Source organism: Grampus griseus, assembly GCF_964374135.1.
Source record: "Grampus griseus genome assembly, chromosome: 3".
Lineage (NCBI taxonomy): Eukaryota > Metazoa > Chordata > Mammalia > Artiodactyla > Delphinidae > Grampus > Grampus griseus.
The window spans coordinates 43,957,612-43,969,336 of NC_139019.1; the positions used below are offsets into that span (position 1 = coordinate 43,957,612).

At 36.5% G+C, this 11,725-nt stretch overlaps 1 protein-coding gene across 3 annotated transcripts in view; it reads left to right on the forward strand.

Annotated features, from left to right (window-relative positions):
• The window catches only part of GPBP1 (GC-rich promoter binding protein 1), a 72,332-nt gene extending 61,494 nt beyond the window's left edge, over nt 1–10,838 (forward strand). For all 3 annotated transcript variants that reach the window (XM_082652612.1, XM_082652610.1, XM_082652611.1), the window contains 2 exons: nt 2,939–3,041; nt 9,837–10,838. In XM_082652612.1, the coding sequence (XP_082508738.1) occupies nt 2,939–3,041; nt 9,837–9,995 (262 nt within the window). In that variant the 3' untranslated portion in view covers nt 9,996–10,838. The remainder of the gene's footprint in view (nt 1–2,938; nt 3,042–9,836) is intronic.
• The last annotated feature ends 887 nt before the right edge of the window (nt 10,839–11,725 follow it).

Here is an 11,725-nt window from a genome sequence, read left to right on the forward strand (position 1 = left end):
GAAATGCTAATGAAAAGGCAAAGTGCAGATCACTGTTGTGGTGTATTCTTAATTGTGGGGAATAGGGAAATACAGAGTTTTTGTTTTGAAAGCTATTCTAGAAACAGTTAACAGTTACAGCCCTTGGAGGGAAGTGGAAAGAGGAGAGAATAGACAGTTAGGAATACTTGTTTTTCATAAAATTTGAAATAATTTGTTCCCTCTGCATTATTATTTAGTTATGATTCAGTTTTTAAAAGTGAAACAAGTAAAAGTAAGGATCTAGTGAAAGGTGTGAGATTGTTTTTACCAGTCTAGATCTGTAGACTCTGGACTGGGTGGCATTGAGAATGGAAGTGCCATTCCACAGGGAGGCCATAGGTTACAGTGAAGACAAAGCATTAAATGATTAAAAGAAATGTGAGAAATAGTAATTAACAGTGATGATGACTACGACATTTTAGTTCAGAGGCAGCAGAGTTTGGTGCAATGTATATTAACTTAGGAGGCAAAAAACCAGAATTCTGCTTCTTTGTTTGCTGTCAAGTAGGCAAATTGTTTTTACTTAAGAGATCCTGGTTCTTCATCTGTAAAATATGGGTATAGTGTTACATTTTCTTTCCAGTCTCTGAGCACTTTTATGAGATTGTTTGAAAATGTGTAAAGGCTACAAAGTAGCCAATATGTGACAGGTTCAATTTGAAAGATGAGTTAGATGTAAAAAGGAGTATGTTTAAGGGATGTAATTATGGAATCTTAAAAAAATATGGTTCTGAAGAACATAGGGGCAGGACAGGAATAAAGACAAAGACGTAGAGGATTGATTTGAGGACACAGGGAGGGAGAAGGATAAGCTGGGACGAAGTGAGAGAGTGGCACTGACATATATACACTACCAAATGTGAAATAGATAGCTAGTGGGAAGCAACCGCATAGCACAGGGAGACCAGCTCCGTGCTTTGTGACCACCTAGAGGGGTGGGATAGGAAGGGTGGGAGGGAGACGCAAGAGGGAGGGGATTTGGAGATATATATATACGTACAGCTGATTCACTTTGTTATACAGCAGAAGCTAACACAACAATGTAAAGCAATTATACTCCAATAAAGATGTTTTAAAAAAAACAACAGTATAATCAGACTAGTACAAGATATGTGGCCATATAAGAAACAGAAGCTTTAAAGGCTCTAAGTCAAATGCAGCATGGCTACAGTATTCTTGTTTGCCCAACTAGAGAAAGTGGTTGATTCCCTGTTAATCTTTTTTTTTTTTAACTGAAGTATAGTTGATTTACAATGTGTTAGTTTTTGGTGTACAGCAAACTGATGCAGATTCTTTTTCATTACAGTTTATTACAGGATACTGAATATAGTTCCCTGTGCTATACAGTAGGACCTTGTTGTTTATCTATTCTTTTTTAAAATTAATTAATTTTTGCCTGCATTGGGTCTTTGTTGCTGCATGCGGGCTTTTCTCTAGTTGCGGCGAGTGGGGGCTACTCTTCATTGCGGTGCGTGGGCTTCTCATTGCGGTGGCTTCTCTTGTTGCGGAGCACGGGCTCTAGGTGCACGGGCTTCAGTAGTTGCGGCACGTGGGCTCAGTAGTTGTGGTGCACCGGCTTAGTTGCTCCGCAGCATGTGGGATCTCCCCGGACCAGGGCTCGAACCCGTGTCCCCTGCATTTGCAGGCGGATTCTTAACCACTGCACCACCAGGGGAGTCCGTCTTCGCAAAACTTTTAATCTTTTGAGCGAAGAACTGTTACAGGTACTTTTTATAGTCTTCCAGGGAGTTGAAGTTTTTTCCGTTAAGAGAATTTTGTAAAGACCAAAATAAATGGAAATCTGAAGCTGCAATGTCTGGTGAATATGGCTGATGAATCAGAACTTCCCAGCCAAGCTGTAACAGTTTTTGCCTGGTCAGCAAAGAAACACGTGGTCTTATGTTATCCTGATGGAAGATTATGCATTTTCTGTTGACTAATTCTGGATGCTTTTTGTCGAGTGCCGTTTTCAGTTGGTCTAATTGGGAGCAGTACTTGTTGGAATTAATCGTTTGGTTTTTCGGAAGGAGCTCATAATAGAGGACGCCCTTCCGATCCCACCAACTACACAACATCACCTTCTTTGGATGAAGACTGGCGTTTGGTGTGGTTGGTGGTGGTTCATTTTGCTTGTCCGATCTCTTCCATTACACATTGCTGTACGGTATCTACTTTTCATCGCCCGTCACAATTTGTTTTAAAGACGGAATGTTTTCGTTGTTAATTATTAAGTAGAGAATCGCATGTGGAAATATGGTCAAGAGGGTTTTTTTTCTTCCGCTTAACTTACGTGGAACCCAAACATCAAAGCGAGTAACATAACCACGCTGGTGCAAATGATTTCCAGCGCTTGATTTAGATATTTTGAGTATGTTGGCTATCTCCCACATGGTATAACGTTGATTGTTCTCAGTGTCTCGATTTGATCGCTATTGACTTCAACTGGTCTACTTCACCATGGAGCATCGTCCAGCGAGAAATCTCCAGCACGACACTTCTCAAACCTCTTTTGACACGTTTGATCAGTCACAGCACCTTCTCCATACACTGCACAAATCTTTTTGTGCTTTTCAGTTGCGTTTTTATCTTTCGTGAAATAATACAGCATAATATGCCAAACATATTCTTTGTTCCATCTTCACTGTTAAAATGGCTACACAAAAATTCACCAATTTTGATAAGCTTTTTTTAAAATGCATGTTGAATATGACAGCTGTTACAATACAGTCTAACAAAATTGTTTCAAAAGAAGTTAAAGACAACTAAGCGCTACTAGAGCCATCTTACAGAAAAAAAACCGAACGAACCTTTTGGCTAACCCAATAAAATGGATCATGTTTTCTTGCTCACAGTGTCAAAGGAATTATCTTACTTGGGTTAAGTTCTAAATTAAATTTATTCTTTCCCCCCTTTCCAGATTGTTAAAGGAGATGGGCTGGCAAGAAGACAGTGAAAATGATGAAACATGTGCTCCCTTAACTGAGGATGAAATGAGAGAATTCCAGGTTATTAGTGAACAGGTAAGAAGAGCTGAATCATATAAGTTTACTTTAAAAATTGCCCTTCCTTAATCAGAACAACATATAACTAAGCATTTTGGGGGGGGTGGGGAGAAAGAAAGTTTTACAGTTTTATTTAGGAATTTGTTAAACATCACACTGTAGGTCAGATTTGCCTTTCTTTTAAATAGGTCTGCAATGCTGACTTCTTTAAATCCATGGATCTGCAGTGCTTAGGAATTAGTGTAAAGAATATGTCTGATTTGTCACTTTTCAGGTATTTAAAAAATGACTTGGGGATAAGAAGTAGCAGCAGTAGCTTTGCCAAATGTAGCTTCATTTTTTTATCCTTTGCACAGGAATATTTTATATTCTAGAACATCTTTTTTTTTAATGTCTTAATAGTTGCCGTTTTGAAAGAATATTCCTTAGAAAATGTACAGTAGAGTGTCAGGGAGTTGAGATTTTTCTTTTTCAAATCCATTATAGTTTTTTAAAATAGTTCTGGTCATGCAGAAGTGATTTTCTATACGGAGATATTATAATTTATATTATAATCTTCAAAACACTTCTTAAATGTTTTGAATGAAATCTTTGAGGAAATTAGTTACATTTACTTCATAATAAAATAGACTTCATCGTCCTAATTAAAAATTTGTGGCAAAATACGCATAACGTAAAATTTACGATTTCAGCTATTTTTAAGTGTACAGTTTTGTGGCATTAAGGTACATTGACATTTTTATGCAGCCATTACCACCACTCACCTCCAGAGCTCTTTTCATTTTGTAAAAGTGAAACTCTGTACCCATTAAACGATAACTTCATTCTCTGCTCCCCCAACCCTGGGAAACCACCACTCTACTTTCTGTCTCTGTGAATTTGTCTGGGTTCCTCATATAAGTGGAATCATGCCGTATTTGTCCTTTTGTGACTGGCTTATTTCACTTAGCAGAATGTCTTTGAGATCATCCATGTTGTAGCATGGGTCAATCAGAATATCCTTTTTTTAAGACACAATAATCCATTATATGTGTATGTACCACATTTTGTTTATTCATTCATTGATGGACACTTGGATTGCTTCCACCTTTGGCTATTATAAATAATGCTGCTGTGAACATGGGTGTATAGGTATCTGTATCTATCTATATCTATCTACCTATAGATAGATACCTATACACCCATGTTCACAGCAGCTTTTATATCTATAGATAGATAGGTAGTCTATAGATAGCTGTAGACTCTATCGATATCTGTAGAGTCCCTGTTTTTAATTCTTTCAGGTATTTACCCAGAAGTAGAATTGCTGCATCATATGGTTATCTATTATTAACTTTTTGAAAAGCTGTCCTACTGTTTTTCTGTAGTAGCCACACCATTTTACATTCCCACCAGTGGTGCTCTCTTCCCTCTCATTTCTCATATTTTTTTCCCAACACCATTTGTTGAAAAAGACTGTGCTTTCTGTATTGAATGGTCTTGGCACCCTTGTTAAAAATCATTTGTATATGCAGGGGTTTGTTTCTGGGCTTGCTATTCATTGGTCTTCAGTTCTGTTTTTGTGGTGGGTTTTTTTTCCCTATAAATTTATTTATTTATTTTTAATTTTGGCTGTGTTGGGTCTTCGTTGCTTCACATAGGCTTTCTCTAGTTTCAGTGAGCGGGGTTACTCTTCGTTGTGGTGCACGGGCTTCTCATTGCGGTGGCTTCTCTTGTGGAGCACGGGTTCTAGGTGTGCGGACTTCAGTAGTTGCAGCACATGGGCTCAGTAGTTGTGGCTCACTGGCTCTAGAGTGCAGGCTCAGTAGTTGCGGTGCACAAGTTTAGTTGCTCCATGGCATGTGGGATCTTTCCTGACCAGGGCTCGAACCCGTGTCCCCTGCATTGGCAGGCAGATTCTCAACCACTGTGCTACCAGGGAAGTCCCTTCAGTTCTGTTTTTATGCCAGTGCCACATTGTTTGGATTGCTGCAGCTCTGTAATATGGTTTTTTTGGGTTTGTTTTTTGTTTTAAAGGATGGAGGAGGCTATGTTTAGTGTTGAGGTCAGCTAAATTCAGGACCCTGGGAAAGCCAGGACCTTTGTCTTTTTTTTTTTTTAAATAAATTTATTTATTTTTGCCTGCATTGGGTCTTGTTGCTGCGCGTGGGCTTTCTCTAGTTGTGGCTAGAGGGGGCTACTCTTTGGTGGGGTGCGCTGGCTTCTCACTGCGGTGGCTTCTTTTGTTGTGGAGCATGGGCTCTAGGTGTGCTGGCTTCAGTAGTTGTGGTGCGTGGGTTCAGCAGTTGTGGCTTGCAGGCTCTAAAGCGCAGGCTCAGTTGTGGCGCACGGGCTTAGTTGCTCTGCGGCATGTGGGATCTTCCCAGACCATGGCTCAAACCTGTGTCCCCTGCATTGGCAGGCGGATTCTTAACCACTGTGCCACCAGGGAAGTTCTGTAATATGTTTTGAAATCAGCAAGTATGAAACTTCCAACTTTGCTCTTCTTTTCAAAAGAGTGTTTTGGCTATTCTGGAATCCCTTGAGCTTTTAGAAGAGTTTTAGGATGGGTTTTTCTGTTTCCGCAAAAAAATACCTGTGAGATTTGATAGGGATTACATTGAATCTGTAGATTGTTTGTGGTAATATTTGCATCTTAACAATGCTAAGTCTTCTAATCCGTGAGTATGGGATGTTTGTTAATGTATTTTAAATGTCTTTCAGCAGTGTTTTGTAGTTGTCAGTGTAGAAGTCTTTTACCTCCTTGGTTAAGTTTATTCCTTATAATTAAGAATAAGTATTTTTTCTTTTTAATGCTATTATAAATAAAATTGTTTTCTTTTTTTAAGAATTGTTTTCTTAATTTACTTTTTGGATTGTTCATTGTTACAGAAATGCAGCTGATTTTTATGTATTGGTTTTATGTCCTGCAACTTTGCTACGTGTGTTAGTTCTCACAGGTTTTTAAATAGAATTTTTAGGTTTTTTACATATAAGATCAGGTTGTCTGTAAACAGATAATTTTACTTCTTTTCCACTTTCATATTTCTTCCTTCCCAGTTAATGTAAATTTTTTATTCAGAAGTTAGTGAACCATGTTATTTTTCACAAGCTGATGATGGGTAATACTTCTGAAGGATTTTTTTTGTTATGTTTATTATATTGTCCAATTTACAAACAAGAAGTTCACATTAGGTGTGCAGTTGGGTGAGTTTTGACAAATGTATATAGCTGTATGACTGTGATCCCCAAAAGTTCCACATTGTCCCTCTTTGCATTTAGTTCTTCCACTCCCAGCTCCAGCCCCTGGCAGACACTGATTATTTGCTTTCTGTCCCTATAGTTTTGCCTTTTGCCTTTTTTTTCCTGGATACCTTTTTTTTTACATTAATTTTTATTTGAGTATAGTTGATTTACAGTGTTGTGTTAGTTTCTGCTGTACAGCAAAGTGAATCAACTATACATACACATATATCCACTCTTTTTTAGATTCTTTTCCCATATAGGTCATTACAGAATATTGAGAAGAGTTCCCTGTGCTATACAGTAGGTCATTATTAGTTATCTATTTTATATATAGTAGTGTGTATATGTCAATCCCAATCTCCCAAGTTACACAGTTTTACTAATTGAACCATATTATTGTTATAGTCCTGGATCTGGTTGCTTTCATGCTTTTGAAACTCACCCATGTTTCGTGAGTAGTAGCCCATTGTGTGGGTTTGCCATTTTGTGTATCTCTTTGAAGGATTTGTTTTGAATCTGAAGAAAGGCATCAAGAAAAACCACTTAATACCATTACCATAAGGTAGTAGTCAAGGAAAACATAATATTGCCTGACCAAGATAATTGGCTTTAAAACCCTGTTATGACTGGGGCAGGTAGATAAAACCCTATTGATAATAAAATAATTAACTGATATAAAAAATTTGTGCATACTGTGGGTTGGAGAGCAATGGCATGTAAGTATAATGTCCATTTTTTAAAAAACTAAAGATAAAGACATGGGTATATTTATGTTAATGATGACATGTCATTTGACATTTAGATGCCTAAAAAACCATTGGGGCCTGATGCTGTTTATAAAAGTATTCATATTGTATCTGGTAACAGTTGAGAATCTGAGTTTAATCTGAGTTTTATTCTCCTCAAATTCTGCAAACATTTAAGTGTTCACTATGCCCAAGATTTTAGAGTTTATAGAGATGAGCTCCTTCATAGTGCTGCAGTTTAATGAAGACAGGTAGATTCCCACATAAAGCAGAATGTGGTATAGCAGTTTTCAAAATATTTAAGGTGAGGACAGGAGAGAGAGAGAGTGTCATGCAAATTCATCAAATGTTTCTTGAGGTCCTATTCTAGAGTGCTGGGAAAACAAAAATTTTTGCCCACGTAGAATTTACATTAATTAATTAATCTAGAGGTCAGCGCCAGTTGCAGTGATCTGAAAAAGCATAACTGAGTTGGGTTTGAATTGGCCTTTGTCAGGTAAGATGAGGGAATGACATTCCTGGTGTAGGGAGTGAACAAAGGCAAAAGTAAGAGTTCAGGGTATGCTGGGGTTCAGAGTGGCTGGAGCATGGGGTAGAAAGATTTTAATGAAAGATCTTGATAACAGTAATAAGTAGGGTGAGTCTAAGTCCTAGTTTGCCTTGGAGAGTCCCAGTTTATGCATGTTAATCCCACTGTATTTGTTAATGGCACATGTTTACTCATTCTCAAAAGTGCCCTAGTTTGAATGATAAATTAACGTGGCCTCCCTAATTGTGAGTAACGTCATGTGAGCTCTTAATGCCCTCTAGGTAATTGTGCTAAGTGCATTTTTGTAGTATTTGTATGAAGTCGGTAATATCATTAGTCCTGCTGTGTAGACGACACAACTTAATTGCCTCATAGTGGTTGGGTAACTTTCTCTAGGTCTGTACAGTGTATATCATTAGTGGAGTTGGAAGTTGAGCCCAAGTCTGGCTGACTTCATAGCCTGTGCCTATAACTGTGATATAAGGTTGAAAAAACACATTGTGGTCATATTAAGGTTTTTGTATGCCATGTCAGGAGTATAGATTGTGTTTTATTATAGGAAACCTTTTGAGGTATTTTTAGGTATGTGAAACCATTTGTACATGTGGAAGTACAGGTATAGTGTAAGGTATATTGGAAGTGTAATTGTGAAGACTAGGATCAGGATGGTTAGTTGGGAATATATTGTAATAATTAGGGAAGGGGTAAATGAGAGCCTGAAGTAGAGAAATGACAGTAAAATGTGGTCTTGATGAGACTGAGATCTGAAATAGAATCAGCAGGATTTTGAAATTTCAACTTATGAACTGATAATTATATCATTATTATAGACAGGAATGGAGGAGGAGGAGCTGGTTTTAGGAGACTGTATATATATATATATACACACACATATGTATGTATATGTATAATTCTATGTATTTTATATAAATACATGTATATGTAAAATAGACGTGTGTGTGTGCGTGTGTATTTCCCCCCCACGCACCCCCACCCCCTGGGTGGGGGGAGGGTTCAGGCATTTAGAGAAATCAGAGATAAAGATCAGATTTGGTTTTTATCATAATTGTCCACAGTTGATTTTAAGCTGTGGAAAGATTAGGTGGCACTGGGTGATAAATCATGTGAAGCAAGGATAGAACTTTGAGGGATTAGAAAGGTGTACCTTTAAGAGAGAGATGAGGCGTATTTGTAACCATCACAGTGTCTGAGAACGGCAGAGACTGAGAACACTGAGAACATGGCTTTTGTTTTTCTTAGTAAAGTTGGTGGTGAGGTCATTTGTTCAAAGTAAAGGGAGGTAGCTAAATAGGGAGGGAAAAAGGAAAATTGAGAGCTAATAAGACTCTAGACTTGTTATTTCTAGTTATCAAGGTCTGTAGCAAAATTAGCTGTGATGTAAGTTGCCCTTTGGGTTTGGATCTTACCCTATCCTTATGACTTAAAAAAGCCCTCTAGACTATGATACCTATAGATAGTTCCAAATATTAACTTATTATATAACTGGATTTGGTCTTAACAGAAATTTGTATTTCTCATTTTGATAAAACTTACCAGAGTCTCAGACATTTTTCTTACTTATACCATACTTACCATACTAACCCTTCAGTTCTGATTTTCAGAAATAACTTATTATTTTTTTCAATATCTTAATCTCTGTGGTTAAGCAAAGGCCTCTGTTTGATTTTGTTACCTTGTACTTACCTTATTTGAATACTCATTACTTACTGGAGTATTTTGTATTCTGGTTATTCTGCAGAGTATGAGTAAAGCGGATTGTGGGGTATGTTAATAGCCTAGTTAGGTCAGAATAATAAAAATAACAGCTGTAGCTTAATGGTTGCTGATTATATTGTAGGCAGTGCCTGAAGATACTTATTACAGTTCTCATTAAGGAAATGAAAATTTGGGAAGGTTAATTCCTTAACAAGTGACAGACTTAGAATTCACACATACCCTGTCTGGATCCAAAATCTTTTCACTAGACTAGTACTATACACCATATACATATATACATATACATATACATATACATATATATATATATATATTTTTTTTTTTTTTAATAGTGGTTTGGTAAGTTATAAATGCAGTTCTCCCAAAGGTAGTGATTTATTCATAGGAAATACTTTGTTATATTGGTTGGATCAATTACCTATATCTAACTAGTTTTTCAAAAATGATATCATAATCTATGGAGTTTTATTACCTTTATTGCATTCATGGGTACATTTGATTATTAGAGCATTCTTAATTTGTAGTAACTCTTGGAGGATAGTTTATTTATTCCATTTATTTTTGTTGACATTTTAGTTACAGAAGAACGGTCTGAGGAAAAATGGTATTTTGAAAAATGGCCTGATCTGTGACTTCAAGTTTGGACCCTGGAAAAACAGCACTTTCAAACCCACTATTGAGAATGATGACACAGAGACAAGTAGCAGTGACACATCAGATGACGACGATGTGTGAAGGATTTCCTAACAGCTTTAGAAATTTTAGTGTGATACATCTCTCATACAGTTTGGGGTGAATTGTAAAAATGAAGAACTATAATTTATGTAGTAAAATACCCCATTAGAAGATGATTTTTTTGGGGAACTTCAATATGAAGAAAACCAAGAATGTTGTGTTGGGCTGTGTTGAACATTATTTCTTTGTTAAATGAATGTTGTAGAAATGAGGACTTTGGTTGATCCAACATTGACTTTCTTCATCACTGCAGCATTTCTCTGACTAGCAATGTGACGATGTAACAAATGAGATTTTCTCATTTAATAATAAAAAAATTGTGTAATGTTTTGCAAAGCTTCTGTCTTAAAATGTCCAGGTCTTAAGAAAAAAGGCAGCTTACACTGTTTTGCTTGCAGAGTCATATCTTTTTCGTACAGTGGAAATCCTCAAGTCCACTTTGTGCGGCTCCCCCCCCTCTCACCCCTCCCCCCTGCAAAAAAAGGACAATGTAGCATGTTGGCTAAAACTGGAGCAAAGTGCACTAAAACATTAATTTCCTGAACTCAACTATTGTACTAGTCACCTTTTAAAACATAAATTGCTCTTTAGCCATTTGTAGTTCAGTAAATGTTACAGCAAAGACTTGCCACATTTTCTTCCAAATTTTAAGAGGTGATTTTCAAGAGCTTTATTTGGGTATGTTGTCAGACCAGGATTTTCAGAGTTGATGGAAAAGAGTCTTGTGGGAAAACTTATTTTGATAAATTATTACACATGCAGAAAAACTGATCACACTGACTGGATCTGTCCACAACATGAAAAATAAACTGGATTTTCAGAATATTGTCGTTCTCTGTAGTGTTAAAGGTATTGGTCTGTAAACATAATGTGGTTTATTCACTTATTAAAACAAAGTTAAACTTTATTAAAGATGGTGATTACCTTTTGAGTTTAGAGAAAGCAAGCTATGGAAAATAGCTTTTTTATTATCAATTGCTTAACAAGTTTATTAAATGAATGTTAACCACTTTATTTTTCATTTGCACATTAATTTTAGAATCATTTCTGTTTACTGCTCACTGGAAGAGTAATTTTGCTCTTTTTTTTTTGTATTTTAGATTTTTCTGATTTTGTTTATCCACATTTACTTTAGCTTCCTCCATCCCACTCCCATGTTTAAATATATTCTGATTGTAAAGAGCATAATCTTAGAGCAAAAATGTTTTCGGTTTTATGTCTGATTGAGGTAATCCTCAAGATTTTTAAATTGTGTTTTCTCAGAAGGCTTCAGTGTTTTTGCTGTTTCCCTTTCAGTAATCCTACCCAAGTTTCCCAGCTTCCACCAGAAGCCAGATTTTTTTGGTTTACACTGAGACTGGTGGTGTTGGGGAAATTTAAATAAAACACAATTTCAACCCCACAAAACTTATGGAGGGTGGCTTAGAGTGGTAACAAAGTATTAAATATATCTTAAAGTTATCATTTAAAATCAGCTTTTATTATACAATATGCCACAGTCAGTCCAGTCACTTAAAGTAAAATGTAGCATTAGCCACAAGAGAACCTGAAAGTATGCTTTCACAAAGCGCTGTCAGTATCATATTGAATGTTTTGGGGACTCTTAGATTTCACTATTTCGTTTATGGGTTAATAAAATCTATCAGATGCAAATTGTATTTGCTAACACAAGCTAGAAGGGATCTGAGAAAAGTGGTTTACATTTGAAATCTAATTTAATGTGTTTTCTA